This window comes from Primulina eburnea, chromosome 8 (genome assembly GCF_022965805.1).
Source record: "Primulina eburnea isolate SZY01 chromosome 8, ASM2296580v1, whole genome shotgun sequence".
NCBI lineage: Eukaryota > Viridiplantae > Streptophyta > Magnoliopsida > Lamiales > Gesneriaceae > Primulina > Primulina eburnea.
Window position 1 is genome coordinate 4,765,351 of NC_133108.1, and position 21,994 is coordinate 4,787,344.

Sequence of the window (21,994 nt, forward strand, 5' to 3'; positions counted from 1 at the left end):
ATTTTTTAAAAAAAGTTATCCATTTATAATTACTGAGATTTTTTTTAAAAAAAAAAGTTTGAGAAATGTTTTTTTTTTCTAATTTGGTGATAAAAATGTGGTTATGCCAAAAAGCGTCAATCTCTTTCCATTTAAATCGTAGAGTCGCACTCACGCCATTAGCTGTGTCATACAAGGGGCTGAGTTATTTCCTCTCGATTTCCCCCACCGTCGAGCGAAAAATGGGCAAGGACAGGAACTCAACCCCCGAAGCGGCCAACGGAGCAGCTCCGTCTAAACGCGGGCACCGTATGTCCAAATCCAATCATGAATCCGAGTCAGAACCCGACCCGGACTCCGACTCAGACTCCGACCTCGAAGAGGGATCCAGAAAATCAGAAGCTAGGAGAAAACGAAGCAAGAGCAGTAAGAGTAAAACCCGAACCTCCACTTCGAGGAGAAAACGATCGAGAGACTCTGATTCTTGTACGTCATTCTCAGATTACGATTCAGAGTCGGAATCGGAGTCTGACTACTCATCGGATTCGGAGGAGAAGAGGAGGCGCCGGAGGAAGGAGAGGAAGAAGGAGGAGAGGAAGGAGAAGAAGAGGAAGAGAAGAGAAGAAGAGAAGAAGAGGAAGGATAAGAGAAGGCGTGATAAGAAGAAAGAGAAAGATAAAGGGAAGAAAGGTGCAGTCACCAACTCTTGGGGAAAGTATGGAATTATCAAAGAAACTGATATGTGGTGCGTTTACTCATTCTTTTACTCTTCTTCTGAGTAATATTAAGATTAGCGTTTTTTTTTTAATATTTGAGAATAGTTCGTGTATGGAGTATTTTGGTGTAATTTTTTGTTTCTTGGTTGGGAATTGATATCGGTGATAATTGAAATTGAAATTGGCGCTCGGAAGTAAGAAATAGCTGAATATGGTTTTCTATTTCTGCTTTGTTAAATGAATTTGCAGATGTGCTGTTTAAATGGTAAGATCATATGCTACTTTGGCAGGGGAACCCTTATGGCAGGGTTCATCCAATTGTTGGTATTTGTTCTTGTACGTCGGGTTACTGAAAAATTTATGGACCTTATATGTTAGAACAAATTCCCACCTTTGGATGTAGCATCAAATGATCCCTTTGGCAGGATTGCTAGGCCGCAATGTCCTTCTGTTATAAAATGTTAGCCCCAGATTATTGTAAACATTTTGGGGTCACATGTTTGTAGTTTACCGTTCCTTTACTTCAACACTTGGCAGTTCCTTCTCTGTATCTGAATTCTGAACGAATGTGCCTCTAGAATTTGTGATTCTTTGTGGAAAGTGATAATGATGATATAATGAAACTAGCAGTGGAAGCTGCTGCATGATAGAAGGTGTTGAATGTTTCAGTGGAATTTAGTGTGAAAGCTTGCATCCCCCTAAATATTTTAAGGTGGGAAACATGCCGCTGAATTTATCTCTGGAAAAAGACTTAGTAGTGGTTAGCAATTTCTCAGACTGTGTTTTTCACCAGTTAACTATTTGGTTGAATTGGATCATTGGATGATGGTGACGGATGATGTCTCATATGTGGTTCTCAACCTCGCTGCCATGTTGGTAGAGCAAGTACAACTTGGTCATTGTCAAGTATAAAGTCTGAAACTGCTATTTTATGACTGTTAGATCTTTTGTTCTTCCAATTTCCTGGTGCATGCAAGACGTGCGGTCTGTTAATCCTGCATTGATGTGGTCCAAGTCCTTGCAGATTATTTTATTTTATTGCCTTCATTTTGAGATCTCATGTTGCATAGTTGGGCCACTTTTGAGACAATTGTGTGACAGTTGTTTTGTTTTAGGAATAAACGACCGGAATTTACTGCATGGTTAGCAGAAGTAAAGGAGGTAACCCTTTTCCGCAAATCCTTAGTTTTTTTCCCTGAACCTGTAACATGTTTCCATGTGTTCTATGTTCACATTTTCATCTGAAATTCTAATGCACTTGCATCCCTAACACATTTCATGGCATTATTGTGGAAAAATTGCTTAATGATTTGCTGTGAATTATTCTTGCATGTTGCCTTTTCATCTGCTCCATCAGATATGTGAGATATATAGGCCTTATGCATCAGTTTTTAAAGTACTTTTGAGGTTTTACCCTGATTAAAAATCCAGAACTTTTTATATGTTCGAACAGGTGAATCTGGAAAGTTTGCCTAATTGGGAAGAGAAGCAGCTGTTTAAAGAGTAATTTTCTATATTTTAGTTAGTATCGTGTACAAATACTGTTCTTTTATGGATGAAAAGGGATGGCTTTAATGTTGTGTTGTGTACCTTAACTATTATCTAATACTTGATACATGTATCTATTTGCAGTTTCATGGAAGATCATAACACGGCTACATTTCCATCAAAAAAGTGAGTCTTCCTAAATAATAACTTGTTGATTTTTCAAGTCTATTAATTTTCTCTTCTTTTCTCCTCTCCCTTATGATTGTTGGCTTTTCTTCTAGCTTGGGTTGTGATACATGTGTGTTAGCCCAAGGAGTGAGGAGTGTTATCTTTTTTTAGAGCGTTCTTTGCTATCTGGGCACTGATTTTCCCTCTATATTATTCATGGTTGCAGATATTATGATCTTGATGCTTACTATCTTGCTAAAATGAAAAAGCAACAGAAAAAGGGATATTCAAAGGTTCAAGACTCGGAACAGGACTGTGTTCAATGATGAAGAACAGCGGAGGTTAGTTTTAAATTTTAGCAAATGTTCATTAACTTCCACATTCAGACACCAACCATGTGATCTATCTGTGAAGAATAATATGTTGCCAACAAACTTTTCATCATTGAATTTATATTTTGTATAGTAGAAAAGTAGATTTTGGCCGTATCTTTGAACTCGCACAATTAAAGTAATATGATGCTATCTCGTCAATGTTCGGACAGAATACTGTATTTTCCATATCTAATACTCTGTGGTTGCTATGGAGTATAATGCTAAATCTCTAGTGGTGATTATATTCTTATTGTTGTCTTATATAGTTTCAATTAACGGAGATCGTTTTCAAGAAATGGTGTCTTATTCACTTTTTTCTTTTCTCTGCCCAATTTTCAGGCAAGAACTTCGGATAGAGCGTGAAAGACAGAAGGAAGAACAAGTGGTAGGCATTAAAGCATTCCATGCAAAGTGGAATGGTATCATTTTGTTTGAAGATTCTTATTTCTCTCCATCTAACTGCATATTTTAAAAACACGAGTCAATTGTTTCACTGTCTAAATTCTAGGCTCAAGCAATGAAAGAGCAAGCTCAGCTGAGGGAAGAGATGGCATACCAATACAAACTCGGTAACTTAGAGGTGAGAATAACATTGATGTAGTTTTAAAGGAGTCTTTACTTGTGGTTGTCCACTAACCATTGTCTCAACTTCGAATTCGTAGGCAGCAGCTGCTATCCAGAGAAGGCTGGACCCAGATATTGCTATGTGAAAGGTTTAGCAGAACTATAGTCACTATATCAAAGGATTATGTTTCTTGATAACATGTTCCTTGTGTTTCTGAGTACTTATCTAGACGTGGAAGCCACTGATGTTTAACGGCCCATTACACTTTTGTGGGGACATATTTTTCATCTTCTAGTTCACATTAAAGAGTTTGTTGGCTTTTCAAAAGCAGTAGAAGATCCATGTAAGTTCTGTGTAATAATCATCTGAAAAATCTGTCGAAACCACAGAAAAACTCTCCAGCAGTGTGGTGGATCGAGCCGGAGATAAAATTAGAAAAATGAAACTGATTGTGCTTAAAAAATTTAATAGAATAATATCCCTGCCTAATAAGTGTTTACTGAATCTCCCGTCTCTTTCGTTGAGGCGAATATTCAATTGTATCATGTGTGATTACTGAAAGCCTTTGGGCTTATCCATTTTGACTCTCTTAAGACCACCCTTGAGACAATGACAGATAAATAATTTAAAATAATTAGATCCATCTTACCAAAGTCTGAATAAATAATGTTTTTCAGGACGCCTAAAAAAAAAAATCACCTAGTATTTGTTAGTGATACGTCAACTCAAACCAGAGCAAACAAATATCTCAGTGGTTATGAAATTTAAACCCAAAACTAATAGTTTTTTGAGTACTCGATAACGTTTTTAACGTCAAATATTATTATTAACAAATTGGAATATCATCTTCGGAATTTTAATTACACACACCAACCCCACCTTCCCTAGAGATGTCAACGACCCAGAATCGCAATGGACCCGCATGTATGAGGTAGGTTTGGGTATATTAAATAGGTTATGGGGTGGATTTCGGGTCCAATTTTTCAGACCCGTCTTGATATGGGACGGGTCATAGGTCCTATAATATCCGCCTCATACCCGCCCCATATATGTGGATATAAATATTCTAGGGTTTTAGTTTTATTAATTTTCATTTTTTTTAGCTCAACTCAACCATAACGATCTTAGTTATTCCTATCTCAAATGTTGCATTTGAATCTCTTTTTAGCAATAATGGAAGAACAGTTGGTCATCATCTTAGTAGACTTAATCCAACGACTTTGGAGACATTGATGTGCTCGCGAAGATGGTTGTGGGGTGATGTGAAAGGTAAATAAATCACATTTTTATTTTGTTATTGTACTTTCATTTTAATTTTTTTACTGTAATTTCTCTTTTTAAATTACATTTTTTTTCAATTTGAATTACAGTTTTATTTTTTCATTGTACTTTCTCTATTTAATTTTGTATTTAATTATTCAAGTAGTTTACCAACTTGTCCCACCATTCTTGATGAAGAGGAAAATGATCCCAAAAAATGTGTCTGAAATATTGCCTACTCGCTGATTTTATATTGATCTGTTTAAATTATGTTATGACTTATTTTTGAGGATGTCAAGATTTTTTTGGAGAGTTAGTAACTCTTTTTTATGTAATTCTTTATGTCGTGAAAATACTTTGTTTGTTATTATTAAGTATGGTCGAAGTCATAAATTAATTTTCCACAATGTTGTATTTAGAAGTTTGTCTGTTTCATAATTCAGCCATGTGAGAAGAAATATTATTATTTTTTATTTAAAAAAATTCGGGTCTCACGGGTCTACCGGCCCCATTTCGTACTCGAGGTGGAGTGGATCCGAAAAATATTTAACCAGAGTGAGGCGGGTAATGAATCAAAGTTTTTTTCATAGGAAAGATCTTGGGTTTAGCCAAACTCGTCTCATACCCGCCCCATTGACATCTCTAAGTCCTTCCCTCTCCATCATTGAATTCTATCCATTCCCCAACCAAAATTTATTCCATTTTTTTGTTCAAAGGGTCTAAAATGTCAATTATTAGATTATTTAGTTATTCACGCACAAAAATTGTTATGAGACGGTCTCACTTATCAATTTCATAGGTCGAATATCAAAATAATTTTTTATGCTAAGAGTATTACTTTTTATTGTGAATATCGGTAAAATTGACCTTTCTTACAGATAAAAATACGTGAGACTGTATCACAAAAAACCTACATTTCTTCACGAATATTTATGACAAGGAAATCACTTAGTTTTAGTTTGAATTAACTGAAAGCTAACAAAATTATCACGTCAACTGATTAAAGAAGACCGTTTACTGACACGCAGCATGCATCCCACGCGCCACTCGTGTCAACCGACCGGTTATCGGAAGAAACCGAACAAGTTTGTAGGCCGGGGACTGGGGCTCACGCGCTTGGAGTGGCGTGTGGTATCTGGAAATTTAACCGCTGTACAAAGCAGATAGGTGCGTCTGACTTTTCACTCACTTTCATCTCATTCATTCAGCATTTGCTTGCTTTTCAGGAGAGAGAGACTCCTCTGGAAGGGATAGAGTTTCCAAATCTCTTCAACTTTATTGAAGCTTTTTGCCCATTTCCAGCTAAATCTGAAGGTGCTGTTGCCTTTCCTCTTTTCCTTCTTTCTTTAGTTCAATCTTTTGTGTTTTTTTTGCTTAATTAATGCTATCTGAGGAGTTAGTTCCACTCTTTTTTGTGGGTAATAATTTGTTATAAATGTGTTTTTTTTGGTTTTTTTCTGGGAGTTGATGGATCATTAAGGCTAGGTTCCATCAATGAGGTATCGTCATTTGATGATGATTTCCTTTAGATTTTGTTTTCAAGGGTCAGTTCAGTTTTGCTCATTTATTGTAGTTCCACCTTTTTTTGTTTGGTGATGATTGGCGGTAATTGTAATAATTTTGTAAAGTGCAGTTTACTTGTTTTTCTCCAGAAGGTGGGGAGTTGGAGGGATTCTTGCATCTGGATTTCTTTTTTCCTTTTCTTTACGGTGTACTTTTTGCAGATTGGATGGACGTGGTATGTATTGGCTTTGCGGTGTGCTTTTCCGGAAGGTAGATTGAAGATAACCGCGTAATAATTTGGATCAATGGGTGGGAACAAATCTGGTGTGAGTTGCCTCGGTTTGGAGATCTTGCTTGGATTTACTTTGGTTTGTGCTATCCGAATGTGCTTTGGGTATACCAATCCTAATGATGGTGAGTCCAACTACAGCTAAGGAGATTTGTTGTATGCTGGTTTTTTCTTACTCGTGAAGCTCAAATGTTAGTTCTCAGCATGAACAACTTTGGTGAAGATTGATTTTGTAATTTATCTTGGATTGTTCGGATAATTCGACAACTAGTAACCTTATTTATTAGCGTACTTTGGTGTTAAGCAAGAATTTATACCTATATTTTGAGCATAGAGATAAGGCTCTTTTTTTTTTTAAGTCTGGAGAAGGGTTTGTTACAATGGACTGTTCAACCCAAGACTTTGTCCCAAACATGAGACGTTTGTGCCAAATGGACTATAAGCCATTGGAGGATAATGTTGTTATGAGACTGCATTCATCACTGTTTTGGTGAAAGGTAGCAGTTTGTTCTTAGATGGAACATTGGATCTAAACTAGCCCAAGGTGGGCCAGAAGCCCAGAACCAGAAAATGAGATAGTGGGGGCAATTTAGGAATCAAAATATCAATTTTATCCTATATCCATATAGTCATCTTCATGTTGCATGCTATTTTTAGCATACATTAGAATGTTTAATTTCATTTTATGACTTTTTGGTTGAGCTTTTTATAGGATGAGAAATAGTCGAATGTTTGTTTCTTTATCTGTTGGACGCATTCTATGTCGACATTCTTGTTTGAACATGCATGTTGTATTCTTAACCCAACCGATTATACTAATTACCATAATTTTGCTTTTGGTTTTATGTTATTTTTGGATTAGTTGCTGCTATCAATAGTTTATATGTTTCATTGGGATCTCCCTCTGTTCCGGGGTGGGTTGCCACTGGTGGAGACCCATGTGCCCAACCTTGGCAAGGTGTTGGCTGTGATATTACTAACTCATTCATAATTTCAATGTAAGGATCTCTTCATTCTAACTCGCCTTTTATGGTAGTTAAGGAGAATTTAAGTGGTTATAGCATTGCATCTCATTTTGTAGAAAACTTATTGGAGCGAATTTAGGTGGAGAGTTGGGTGACAATCTTGGAGCATTTTCTTCCATTCAAGATATGTGAGTGCCACTCTAACAATCACATTTGCGTTTTTCTTCTGAAAGTAAATATGTGCAGGAATTGTTACTGTGTGGGGCAATATATTCTTGGTGCACTAGTAACCATTGGATTATGCTTCTTGATTTGATTCTATATGAATCATATCTTGGTCTCACTTGATCCCACAATATCAATCCCATCCTCCCTCAGTATTTTGCTTGGTGTTATAGAAAGAGCCCTGTTTTGGCCCTGTTTTTATGTCTCAGTCAAATAATTTATGTTGTGTTGCCTATCTTGCAGTTAACAGCTTCTTGGTTTTATCGCAGAGAACTGAGCAACAACCTTATTGGGGGCAGCATTCCTAATAGTTTACCTGATACATTGGTAACCTTGTATGTTCTGGCACATTCTGGATAAAACTGTTAGTAAATTGAGGAACAATGGAAGCAGAGTTCATATTCTACATTACCTTTTTGTCTGTTGCAAGTTATTTTATGCTCCTATCCAAACGAGAAATGTGATCAATTTTCTTTACGTTCGGCAGTTTTCTTTCTGATAACAAGCTGACTGGCAATATACCTAGTTCTGTATCATCTTTGAGCAAACTATCAGCGATGTAAGTATTGATAACCACTAATTTGTGCATCGGTCAACTCTCAACTATTTAGCTGTCATCCAATTTATGGTTTCCTTCAGGTCTCTTAACAACAATGAATTAACTGGAGAAATTCCAGATGCTTTTGAAGGCCTGACACTGTTGGTTAATTTGTGCGTACCAAATACCGAAGCATCTATTATTGGGACAATGATGTTATGATGTATGTAATAGATCCCAAAATTTTCTTTCACAGAGATTTTTCGAGTAACAACTTGAGTGGGGAGTTGCCACCATCAATGGGAAACTTGTCAGCTCTTACTACCCTGTGAGTATATTGCCTTCTTCTGTTAATTCATTTTTCTGTGTTTTTTTTTGGGGGGTGGGGAGGAATATAATGGCTATTAATTTCATAATTGGCAGTCATTTGCAGAATAATCAGCTCTCTGGAACTCTTGATGTCTTACAAGATCCTCCTCTTAGAGATTTGTATAACTCTTACCATGTAATATTCTGTCATCCTTAATGAATTCCGGTAACAAGCCCATTAAATGTCTCTTTCAATCTGACAGAGATATAAGTAATAATCTATTTTCTGGACCAATACCTGAAAAGGTGTCGAGCATTCCCAATTTTCGGTAGGTCTGAAATACTCAATTTTTTTCAGCGCGTTTTTCTGACAAATTGATAGTATTACCTTTTGTTGAATTTATGTCAGTCTTATGTGATATTTGTGCATCCTCGTATTCATTTATCTCTTGTTATGTGGCAGAAAATGATCAGATTTCTTAATCCGTAAAATTTTTATCTGAGCACAGGACTGAAGTCTTGCATCCAAATTTAGATTTTAGCATTATGTAAAATCTTACTTGTAAATTGCATTTTTAATTTATTGCCTTCGCTTGTACGAGAAAAAGGTCTCCTATGATCAGTTCTCAAACAATGTAATGTTTTATGTGAAAAATGAAATTGTAAAATGAGTTGCAGAAGCACTTTCATTTGTTCTACCTTTTGATATATCAGAAAACATAATTAATTTTGTCATGGCCCCTCCCTCGTGGATAAGTATATTGTTGGAACCGGGAGTAACAATAGTTCGAATACTGTAATTGTAGCAACTTCCTTCTGCACAAAACTTGTTTGCTGCAATGCTAGTTTAAAATATATAAAAAATCCACAATACCATCCTGTAGAAACTACCAGAAATATCTTAGTATTGGTGATTTTCTTATCTAATTCCTAATTTTTTTTTTCTGACCTGCAGAAAAGATGGGAATCTGTTCAATATTAACATTGCACCTCTATCCCCACCAATATCCTCAGGACCACCAGCGCCACCATTTTTTCCTGGACCAACTTCTGATAAAACACCACCAACGTCCAACAGGTCTCCTTCAGCTTCCGGACAAAAACCTGGAAAACAGGCCGATGGGCCGTCTAATTCAAAGGAATCAAATTTTCAAAATTCAAACAAATCTTTGGGCACAAAAAGAATTGTATGGATCTCCATTGCATCCGTGTTATCATTCATAATACTCCTACTAGCAGCCCTACTTTTTGTGCCAAGATGCCTTCGTGAAAGAAGAGAAACATATAGAACCCCGAAACAGCGCGAAGTAACTCCATATAATGGAGCTAGAGAAAATCCTCAAGGTGGTGGTTTAGTTATCCAACCAAGAAATGATGAAGAGAAGGGTAATGAAAAGTTCTTTTCGTATATTTGCATGTACTAAAACACACTTTTCCTGTTTTCCATGAGCTTGGGATTGAAGCTTCAGTTCCTAAATATGTTTAAAGTAGTTCAATATTGAATTTTCCGGCACCTTTCAGAGTCATTTATAAATTTGTTAAGTTTGTAAAAATGGTTAGTTTTATGAGCAACTTTTTTTAAAAGAAAATGCTCGTGTTTGTAATTTATATACATGAAAACAGAAGTGCTTTGGACTATTGAACGGAAACATATATTCCATGCCAAGAGCCCATTATAATGACACGTTTTTTTATTTTGTGAACAGCTTCCCCTGTAGTTCTTGTGAGGCCAAAGGAAGAGAATAAACCTAGAGCATTTGGTTCAATTCCCAAACCACGTGGTGATGAAGAGGAGGTGAATAAGAAACAGATGGGTGGAGTACCTAGGAAGAATTATCATGAGATAGACTTGAGTGGCTTTGACTTGGATGTAATGGCACCACCACCACCACCTCCGCCTCCACCTCCAACTCCACCCCCACCCCCACCCCAACCTTTTTCCCCACAGAAGGTTATTGTAAACCCTATTGCAGCAGTTGAAGCCTTGGCAGAAAAGCCTTTGCGTCTTCCTGCCACTTCTGTGAAAGCTTACACAATAGCATCTCTTCAGCAGTATACTAATAGCTTTTCACAAGAAAATCTTATTGGGGTTGGAATGCTAGGAAATGTTTACAGAGCAGATCTACCTGATGGAAAGGTAATACTTTCAACAGTTTATACAGGCTAAATCATTTATAACTATTTTTTCTTTCCGGGTGTCAGATTTCTTTTTCCTGTAGTTTTCATATATATTTAGGCATCTAGATCTCATAGTGACTAGGTGATATGTATGGAAGTACGAGCTGTGTATAAAATGGATTGCAAATTCAAACCGATGGCGGGAAATGGGGTTCTTTCTCTGTTTAATTACTTATTACTCCCGAGACTGGGGATTTATAAGGCTGGTGCATCCTGATGCCTTCCACCTTAACTAATGTAGCCCAATGTGCTCTTGTAAATATTTGCTAATCTCCTTTATGGGTATTTAAAAAAAAGTATATATCCTTAACTTGGGTGGATATCTAAGAGCGAAAACATGATGTCATCAGATATTCATATTCACCTCAAATATGTACATGATATCGCATAAAATACAGAATCTTTATATCTTGGAGACAATCCCTCTATTATGCACACAATGTATCAAAGTACTATTGAACTCGAGCAGTCTCACTATTTCCACTATTCACATCACATTTACTCCTCAACTGGTAAATCGTAGTAATCACCTAAAAAATGGTCTTGCACTGGGTGAGCTATACCTGGTGTAACACCAATAATTGTGCACGTTACAACTTCCATTTCGTGTGCTAGTTCCCTGCACCTACCCAGAGCTCACTATCTTACACCTTCCTTCATGAGGTATCTTCCTTCACAATGTATTCGTGTCAAATGATATACCAACCAACCGCTAAGACTAGAGCATGGCCTTATTATCTCATCTCACGAGGAAGGCACTCCTCGTTATGCCCTTCAATCGTCCCCTAACATCAATCATCGAGGTTGGAAGATAGAAGAAAGATGAGACATGGAAAGAAAATGGAAATGGAAAATTATTAATGATATGAAGCAGTCAAGAAAGCATGAGCCTGTTAACAGATGGAAATATGCCGTAAACATCAGGCAGCATAGGACTTCACCTCTTAGTTTGTGTGCTCCCAATTGAAGAATGATGTTCAAATAATCATACTTTCGAACTGAGAATAATTTTGCTAAAAGGGATTTGATGGGACCATCCACCCAAAATATTCTCTATTTATCTCTCTCACTCACTCTCTCTTAGATTGTTTCTTTTCCTGATGGAATAAATGATTTATGAATGGTGACAACAGTTGTTTTTGTTCCTGCAAATTTTTATGTGCATATCTCTATCATTTGGAAGAAACTTAGTCCTTACTACTTGAAAGAAATTATTTGAAATTTAGTTCTCTCCTATTTTTCTTTAGTTGCTTGCAATCAAGAAATTGGACAAAAGAGTTACCAACCAACAGAAGGATGATCAATTCATTGAGTTGGTTAATAATCTCGATAAAATTCGACATGCTAATGTTGTTGAGCTCATGGGTTATTGCGCTGAGCATGGACAGAGACTGCTAATCTATGAATATTGTACCTTTGGAACACTTCAGGATGCTCTGCACTCTGACGATGAATTTAAGAAAAAACTTTCATGGAACAACCGTATCAGGATGGCACTTGGAGCTGCAAGAGCATTAGAGTAAGTGAAATTAATCCAATACACATGATTACCATTTTTTGTTTTCTTCTTAAAATTTGAAATATGAAATTAAATATAATCAATTTGTGTCTGATTGATTGAAGATTTGTTTCTTTCCATGGACCATAGTCTACAATATCTACCCATCTCTCTATCTGATGGTTTCTTTCTTTCCTTCGGCAGAATTCTTTTAGTTTTTTAATTTCCTCACATGTTTTTCTAGATTTTGAAGTTTACGTTCTGGAGGATATATAGCATTTATGGGCTCTGCTGTTAAATAATTATTAAATTTCTAATTCTGCCTGAACTGTTTCATGAAGGTATCTTCATGAGGTCTGTGAACCGCCTGTAATTCACAGGAATTTCAAGTCTGCTAATGTTCTACTGGATGATGAAATCTCTGTCCGTGTCTCTGATTGTGGTTTGGCTCCATTGATATCCTCTGGAGTTGTAAGTCAGGTAACTTTAATATCAATTCAATATCCCAACCTAACATGTATATTTAATTCCTTGATGCTGATTATTTAGTAGAAACAATATGACAATGGAAAAAACTTGAACTGTTTAGCTAGTGACTCCAGTGAATTGTTAAACACCAATTGTTTCATCATGTTCAATCCTGTGTGGAACGTTACTTTTTGAAATTTTGACTTGGCCCTAGTAAAATGAACCCCACTAGATGCATCCTGCTGTGCGTAATCCATTAAAACAGTTTGATGCAGTGCAGAAATCTTTGCGCTGCCTGCATTTGAAAGGTGGAATAACATTTCAACCAAACAGGTAAAGACCTGCCCAAGGACCAGATGCTGTGAACAATTGTACTGAGAATTACTAGTTGAAGAAAATGAAATTTAATTTATCTGCAAAATCTAAAAGCCAACACATGAACCTCTGTATATGTAATACTTCATTTCAGGTACTTTTCAAGATCATTATTAACTTTGGAAATCATGTTTGGTGTATTTCATGAAACAGTTAAAATTGACCGAACAGCCATCCTTTACAAATCTTAAGCAATGTGTGAAAGCATTAAACTTCGTTTTTCTGCTAATAATATTCATGTGATTTGCCACCGAAAAAGTATGCTAATTCCTATTCCACTTTATATGTCAGTTGTCAGGCCAGCTTCTCACAACCTATGGATATGGTGCCCCCGAATTTGAGTCTGGAATATACACTTCAAAGAGCGACGTTTACAGTTTTGGAGTCGTCATGTTGGAACTGTTAACGGGTAGAATGTCTTACGATCGGTAATACTTCATTCCATTAAGTTGCTTAGTTTTTGGTTTGTCTTTGTATACTACCTTATTTTCTATAAATCTTGACTAGGACACGGACTCGAGGAGAGCAATTTCTGGTAAGATGGGCAATTCCTCAGCTTCATGACATTGACGCCTTGTCACGGATGGTTGATCCTGCTCTGAGTGGAAATTATCCAGTGAAATCTTTATCACACTTTGCTGACATTATCTCCCGCTGTGTCCAGGTGACAAATTTGATGTTCCTTTTCACCTGGTTTTATAGCTTCTCACGAATGCTTACGATTATACCATGTTTCTAATTCTGCTTCACTTAAGTTAGTTTTGATTGTAAAAAGTTCAGCAGTGTGATATTCCAGATGTATTGATTATGTCTAGATTATGGCACACGATCCATTTAAATAACTTCTCTTTGTAGCAAAAAAAGTTGTAAAAGACAGCGACCCAAATCTTTTTGAGTTTTCTCTTTTAGCTATTCATGCTACTTCCCAATTAGCATCTGACCAGGTTTCCCCTGATTACTTTCTTATACAACTGAGATTGCATGTGCAGACGGAACCTGAATACAGGCCACCAATGTCTGAAGTGGTGCATGACCTTATACAAATGATAAGGAAGGAATCTCCTAGTAGTTCGTCAGACGGAGATTAACTTGGATTACATGACACTACGTGGTGAAAATTGGTTACACCTGACATGAACCAGCGGTCAATCAACGCGTAGAACGTGAGGGGAAAAACAAGCTGTGCGATTATTTTGCCTTCATATACTGGAAGTGTTCTCGTGGCGCCGCCAGGCTTTCCTGTGAAGATATTTGTGCAAACGATCCATGAATGGCTTTCCATGATGGTTGGCCGTTAATTAATCTGTGTTATTTAATATGGGATTAAAAAAAACTATTTATCATTCTTAATTGTGCAATTTTTTGAAGGTGTATATTTTCCATTAATTGGAGGACTTTGTCGTGCCCTGAGGCTAACTGTGATTTTGCTAGACCTAAATGTCAGGGACACATTTGTATGGTAGGGACACATTTGTGTTTCTTATGTGCTAATAAAATCATAAGTTACAAGAACATATTCAGAAAAAAATGTGATAAGTTGTTTTTTTAGGGAAATTTGTAATTTTAGTCTCGTGAGTTGGTATGTTTTGAGTCTTAGTCTTTTAATTTGTCGAAGTTTTTTTTGTTTTGTTTTGGTCTAAATTAATTAAATTCATCGAATATTATTTATTTGGAACTGATTTTTTCGTATGCGACACATTTAGTGAGAATTAACCTTATATTACTTAAATTAAAATTAACCTGATAAAAATAAATTAAAACATTTTTTAATATTTGAAATTGGGAGAAAAAAGTGTTGTTTTTATCATATTTGTTTATATATATTTAATGTGTGTAATATATGTTTTATTCTTGTAAGATGAATCACATATTAAAAAATCAGTTTCATAAGCAATATTAAGTGGTTTTAGTGGTTTCATAATTAAAAAAAGGTTCAAAATAAAAAAAATAAAATTATTGAATGAAAATCAAATTTAATAATTTAAATGACTAAACCTAAAATATGTGAACTTGCATGGCTATTTTCTCTTCTTCTTTTTTTTCAAAGATAGTGAAGTGAACAACTGGCCTTTTATATTATACTAGTATTTAACCCGTGCGATGCATGGCATGCTATTATTAAAAATTAGTGAAAAATGAATAAATATTTAAATTGAAAAAATAATATAATTTAAAAAATTAAAAATAAAAACTATTTTCGCTAATTTAAAAAAACTTTCTTAAATATAACGCATGTCGATTAATTTTTTTGACTAATGATCACTATCATATATCAAAATTTTAGATTATGTTAGTTTAAGGCAATGACACGATTCTTATCGTGTTTAGTGTATTGATGTCGAACATCAACCTTAATACATATTTAATTCTTTAATTTTCGAGAAGCTATATGATTTTTTTTAATATGTGATAAAATAAATATTTTTAAATCACATTCAATAAAATTAATGAGAACTTTTTTAAAAATTCAATAATTTCGTCTAAATCCACATTCACAAACAATTTTGTGACATGACACGTGTTTGACACATTTGAATGATAACAATAATTGTTTCATCAATATCTTTATCCAAATGGGTTGTGATTTTATCTACAAAATATCTTCATAATATACACAACAGCCTATTATTTTGAAAGAAAAATGAAACATGTGATCATAAGTAAATTATGTATAAATCAGAAAAGTTATTTTATTAACATTTACTATGTGTTTTCCAAAACAATGTCAATAAATTTTATAAGATGTCTTCTAATAAGATGCGTACTTTCTTTGGAATTCGTTTAATCATTTCAATTACGGAGCATTTTATACTATCATGTATCCGTGACTTTGTAGCATAGAAGAAAATTATCACATTAGTAATACGTAATAATTAAAATTTTGTACAAATAGAAAAATAATATTTTTTACTCCTCGATCATGAAAGACATATTTCAAATTTAATGTCTCGTTGTTCTCGCTGTTTTCATATGTAAGTAGTTCATAACAACGAACAAATCTAAATTTAAACGAACATTACATCTTGGAAGGATTCAACTCATATATGGTGTTGAAAAAAGGAGTCATTTCAGAATTCAATTTTGGAGTAGATAAATTTAGTAAGATAAATAGAATAAAATTGGTTTTTAATATAATATGCAATATTATATTACTTATAGTTTAAAATTCAAATAAGACATCCCAAGGGACAAAAATTATACATTGGATGCTTTTGACAGAATTATACCATACATTAACTCTATCAAATTATGAAAATCTCAAATTGCATGCACTGGGTGTCAAACATTTCTGATTATTGAGGGTGATATACATGTTTATTGAGAGTAATTTAATGTCCATTTGAAACTCTTTTGAATCTATCTATTTTAATTCTCTTGTGCTGTTTTATTTGAATTTTTAAAAAGACAATTCAAAATATATAATATACTTATGGTAAAAAGACAATTCAAAATATACAATATACATATGGTTTTGGAAGAAAATTACAATGCATTAATTCTTTCAAATTAAGGTAATTTCGAAATAATATGCATTTGAGATCAAAAAATTATGATTATTAAATGATAATTTAATGTCCATTGAAAAACCTTGTTGTAGTGATAACTTTTAACAATCGACCAATTTTATTTTTAGAAAAAATTTAATATTATATTTCTTTTTTAGTAAGTAATTTGGACAGAAAATTACTTAAAATAGCAAAATGTATTTTTGAATGATTTACATAATGAGTGATACTGAACATTGCAATCATTTGTATTTTAAATTTATTTATATATTTTTTAATTAAATTGATTGATATAATCAATGCAAAAATTTAATGTATTTTATGTTTTCAATAGAGTTTAGTTTCAATTTGAATAAAAAACATATAATACATAAATTATATTTGAATTAATATAAAAATGAATTAAATTCAAATTTGAATTAAATGAATTGATATAATCAATGCAAACAATAATTGAAGTGATCATTTATTGCAGTATATATATATATATATATATATATATATGACATTTTGACGGAAAATTATTATTTTTTGCAAAAACTCTGCTTATATATAGATTTAAATAAAAAAACATATAATTTATAAATTACATTCAAATTGATATAAAAATAATAAAATTCAAATTTGAATTAATAAAAGAATTGATGTAATCAATGCAAACAATAATTAAAATTATCATTTATTACAGTACATCTATTTCGAGATTCATTGTATTTATATCTTTTTTTTTTTAGAAATGATATTTTGACGGGAAACTACTATTTTTGACAAAAACTCTGTTTTTATATATATATAGATATTTAAATTTTGGGCATTCCTTTCCACGTGTTTGATGATTCTTATGACTTGCTCCACGATGGGTTATCTCAAGTGCTTGGTGGCAGTCCTTTCCCGCTTCGTTGATGGTTCGACGCCATGCCCGCCTTTCACAATCACCCGCAACGACGTTACTGTGCTTAACCCCAACTACTCGTTAATTTGGATCCGTCAGGACCAACTCTTGCTCAGGGCTCTCATTGGTGCACTCTCTCCTGCTCTCATCCCATTTATTGACACATCCTATGAGGCATGGACCACACTTGCCAAGACTTATGCTGCCCCCAGCCGAGGTCGCGTTATGCAACTCAAGGCACAACTCTCTCAACTGGTGAAAGGTACAAAATCCATCACTGAGTTTCTCCATGGCATCAAAGCCAATGTTGATGCCCTGGCTCTCATGAATGTCTCGGTTGATGCAGAAGATCTCACACTCAAAATTCTCAATGGTCTCCGTAAGGAATTGTTGTTGTGCAGGAAATAAATATAAAAACATTATTATAATGTGTGTATCAGAAGTTAGTGTTGCGTCCGGTGTTGTCAACACTGTACGCAACACGGCAGCGGAAGTTAAGTATTTAACACACAAATATAACTTTAATAAATTAACACCAGATTTAAATTATGCACAAGTACGAATACTTGTGCGATGCCTCATGGCAAAAAATTCACTAGAAAAATTATGTAAATCGTTTACACCAAAACAATACTAGTGAGAAAACAAAACCAAATTCCTTGACACTCCAAGGATTAAAAATGCATCAAAATAAACCACATAAAAACTAGATGCATAAAATAAAAACGTATTGCTTAAAACAAACACAACCACTCTTCGTCCAACACTCTGCGTCAGTGTTGTCTCCGAGTGTTGGCAACACCAATCGGCAACACGGAAAATCTGTGAATCAATCACTCAAACACTTCACACGAAAATCTCCAATACTGAACTTGTGTGTTCAGAAAATGCTCCAGCAGCTTTCTGCGTTGCAAAGTGATCTATCGATCACACGAAAACTTCTCATCAAAAATAGGCTCGGCTTTCGTATATTCTTCTATGTAAGAACTCCTCTGCCGACCTTCCCGAAGACTCCCAAAAACTCCAGCAGCTTCTCTTCACAACAAAGTGATCCACAATCACACAAAACTTCAGCACCTACACAATAAAGTGACAACCCGATCACATAAAAATGTAGAGCAAATATATGTTGGACTTTTGTAATTTCTTCTATGTGAAAAGCTTCCTAGTCCAACTCTCTCCTCTCCAAAAACCCCACTATACGGCTGCAAAGGTATCCATATTTATATCAATAGTTTGACCTAAAATTTATTCCATAAAAGTGTCCTACAAAATATGGAAACAAGATTTTCATTAGATAAAAAACACTTTCAAATAAAGATAAAATATCTTGGAGATACAAATCATATTAAAAACAAATACTATAATATCTATAGATAAATAAAGCAAGATCTTATCATCTAGAAATAAATCAAATAAGATCTCATAATCTAGAAATAAATAAATAAAATATTTTAGTCTAGAAAGGCAAAATCTTAAATTGATATTATCAATTTAACAAAATAATAAAGGAATAAAATATTCCTTTCAATCTCCCCCTTTTTGCCTTTCTGGACAAAACATCCAAAAATGATAATCTTGGTAAGCATCGCACTCAGTTAAGCTCCCCCTGCATTGGAGTGTGTCTCCCCGTGAGTCAAAGTTCATCTCCCCCTGAATTAAACATGTTAGAGCACTGGTGTTGTTGACAGTGTTGTCAACACCATCATTAGAACACCTGAAAACATAAGAAGTCATACGAATGAGAAATTCATTAATCATGTAAAGCAACCTAAAAAGAGCATTAAAGACAGAGAATAAGTATTCATTCAATCTCAGCAATCTCAGCAACTCCAGATGCCTCAGCATCATTGTTTTGCATTTTTGGTCCTCATACTCCCCCTTTTTGGCCAGAATGTAAGCCAAGTTCCAAAATCAGACTATAACAAAACATATATGCTCTTACTCTAACAAAAACAATACACCGATTCAATCATTCAGCTCCAAAAAAAACCGCATGGTAAATGTAATATTTCCGAAATTTACCCAAAACACTCATAACGATTCTATCCCAAAATCAAACAGTAAAATTGATTCAAACTCGTGTTACGACGATTTCAAAAGAAAATCCAGTAAAACCCACGTCGATTATAACTCACTGACACAAGTATACACATAAATTCAAAATCTAGATAATCAAGGTTTTTATCAACTGTCATAGGTCAACACTGATATGTCACTGCACATGATGAATTCACGAAACAAAAGTCAATATGCATGTCCTAAATATGCCTCCAATATGATGAATTATCAAAATGTCAGGCAATGTATAAACTGTGCTATGACAGAACTTGGTGTTGGCAACACCTTCTGGCAACACCACCGAGTTTTATTCAAACTTCCACAAATTTTTTTCTTTGATTCAGAAATGGTAGCTCCCACACTAGAAGAACGGTCTTCAATGGACTCCCCTAGGTAGCTTTTTCCATTACTATTTTTACTTAGAAGTGGTAGCTCCCACACTAGAAGAACGGTCTTCAATGGACTCCTCTAGGTAGCTTTTTCCATTTTCTTCTAATATTTTTTATTTACCTCTTTTCTGTTTTTCTCCTTTTGCTCACATTTTCCAAGTCATCTTTTCACTTTAGACAAGATCACGATTTTCATGATTGTCCTCAACTACTCAATGCCTTGGATTTGAGCAAAATCTATTTCTCAACATACGATTGGAAGTATGAACACTCAGGGGTACCTTTCAGAAATTTGCCTCCACTGTTCAGTCATTGCACAAATAAATAGGATGATTATGAATATGCAGTATACTTAATATCCTAGTAATGGTCATGCAAAAACGAATGTTGTCTCTGGTGTTGGCAACACCACTGACAACACTGAACAAATGTTTTTAAAAGTACACACATGCTGAGAGATTTCCGAAGATTGGAGAAACTCTCAAAATCCAAAGGTTTCGTGAATATATCAGCCAGTTGATTCTCAGTCCTAACAAATTTCAGTCGAATTATGCCTTTTTTCAACCAAATCTCGAATAAAGTGACGTCTTATGTCTATGTGTTTTGTTCGAGAGTGTTGAACAGGATTCTTAGAAATGTCTATAACACTTGAGTTGTCACAATATACCATCATGCAATTGCTTAACTTGCAATCCAAGAAAGAAAGTTAGTTTTCCTACCATGCTCATTTCGAATTGTGATGACATGCAATTCACAGAGTTATTCACAAGCATTTGAGATGAATCACTGAAAATAATATCATCTACATACACTTGATAGATCAAAATATCACATTTCAGTTTTTGAATGAAAAGAGTTTTGTCAATCTCACCTCGTTTGAAACTCAAGTTTATCAGATTGTCAGCTAACCTACCGTACCATGCCCGTGGAGCCTGTTTCATTCCATACAAGGCCTTCTTCAATTTGTAGACATGATCCACGTGGTGAGGATCTTCAAATCCCTTAGGTTGACTGACATAGGCTTCCTCATTCAAAATGCCATTATTATTATTCTTGAGTTCAATTTGAGACACAAAACACGAGTGACTTACTTGGGAAAACGTGGAGCTCATGCAGATTAAACCAATCATTTTGCGGTAGTCCACCTTTTCTTTGTTTCTTGTTTGCACACCATCATGTAATTCACCAATGATTTGTGATGATGGATGATTCTTCTGAATCTTGCTGGGAATTTCTCTTTCACAATTAATCACCACATCATCATTATCATTGTTGTCATTATCCACAGTTTCTGTTCGGTTCAGAGACGGTGTTGTGCTTGGTGTTGCCTCACTGGTCTCAACACCGGACTCAACACTGTTTCTGGTCAGTGCCTCACTTATATCCAGCCATTCTTCTACATCAGCCTCCGGTGTTTTAACTGTTAGATCTGCAAGATCATCAAACACAACGTTAATTGATTCCATTGTAGTCCTAGTTCTCAGATTAAATACACGATAAGCACGGCCATTAGTAGAGTATCCAAGAAAGAGACATTTAACACTTTTTGAATCAAATTTAGCTAGATGATCTCTATCATTCAACACATAACCTACACATCCAAAAATATGAAAATATTTAAGGTTTGGTTTTCTTCCCATTATAATATCATATGAGGTCATTGTAGAACCACTCCTTAAATAAACACGGTTGGAAATGTGACATGCCATATTTAAAGCTTCGGCCCAAAAACATTTTGACACATTCTTAGAACTAAGCATGACCCGAGCCATTTTTAGGAGGGTTCGATTTTTCCTTTCAGCTATGCCGATTTTTTGAGGGGTCTTCGGAGATGAATAATCATGAGTGATACCTTTCTTATGGCACAAAGAAATAAAATGAGAATTTTCAAACTCCTCACCATGATCGGTTCTTATTTTAACCACCCTCATATCAAACAGATTTGTTATCCTAGCATGCAACTTCTTAAAAGCATCAAATGTATCAGATTTTTCTCTAAGAAAACTTACCCAAGTAAAATGCGAAAAATCATCAACACAAACAAACGAATATTTCTTACCACCCAAGCTCTCAACATCCATTGGACCCTGTATATCCATATGCAAAAGTTCAAGGCACTGTGTTGTCCCAAAGTGTTGCAACACCGAGTGCGCAACACGGGTTTGTTTACTTTTCTGGCATGGACCACAGACATACACAACACCTAAATTTAAATTGGGCATACCTCTCACAGCATCAAACTTACGCA

At 34.9% G+C, this 21,994-nt stretch overlaps 1 protein-coding gene and 1 pseudogene across 5 annotated transcripts; both read left to right on the forward strand.

Annotated features, from left to right (window-relative positions):
• The first annotated feature begins 131 nt into the window (after positions 1 to 131).
• Positions 132 to 3,637, forward strand: LOC140838593 (uncharacterized; annotated as a pseudogene).
• Positions 3,638 to 5,715: 2,078 nt separating this feature from the next.
• LOC140838594 (protein STRUBBELIG-RECEPTOR FAMILY 3-like) lies at positions 5,716 to 14,464 on the forward strand. 5 transcript variants are annotated; one of them, XM_073205025.1, is made up of 17 exons: positions 5,716 to 5,864; positions 6,275 to 6,467; positions 7,205 to 7,340; positions 7,424 to 7,495; positions 7,802 to 7,867; positions 8,020 to 8,091; positions 8,172 to 8,243; positions 8,327 to 8,398; positions 8,494 to 8,559; positions 8,643 to 8,708; positions 9,335 to 9,765; positions 10,098 to 10,516; positions 11,805 to 12,076; positions 12,397 to 12,535; positions 13,190 to 13,326; positions 13,406 to 13,562; positions 13,888 to 14,464. In XM_073205025.1, the coding sequence occupies exons 2-17, from the start codon at positions 6,359 to 6,361 to the stop codon at positions 13,984 to 13,986; spliced, it is 2,385 nt and encodes a 794-aa protein (XP_073061126.1). In that variant the 5' UTR covers positions 5,716 to 5,864; positions 6,275 to 6,358; the 3' UTR covers positions 13,987 to 14,464. The 5 variants fall into 5 exon arrangements, with proteins under 5 accessions (XP_073061126.1, XP_073061124.1, XP_073061125.1 ...); XM_073205023.1 differs by having other exon boundaries at positions 5,717 to 5,864; positions 10,086 to 10,516; XM_073205024.1 differs by lacking the exon at positions 5,716 to 5,864 and adding an exon at positions 5,918 to 6,049 and having other exon boundaries at positions 10,086 to 10,516.
• The last annotated feature ends 7,530 nt before the right edge of the window (positions 14,465 to 21,994 follow it).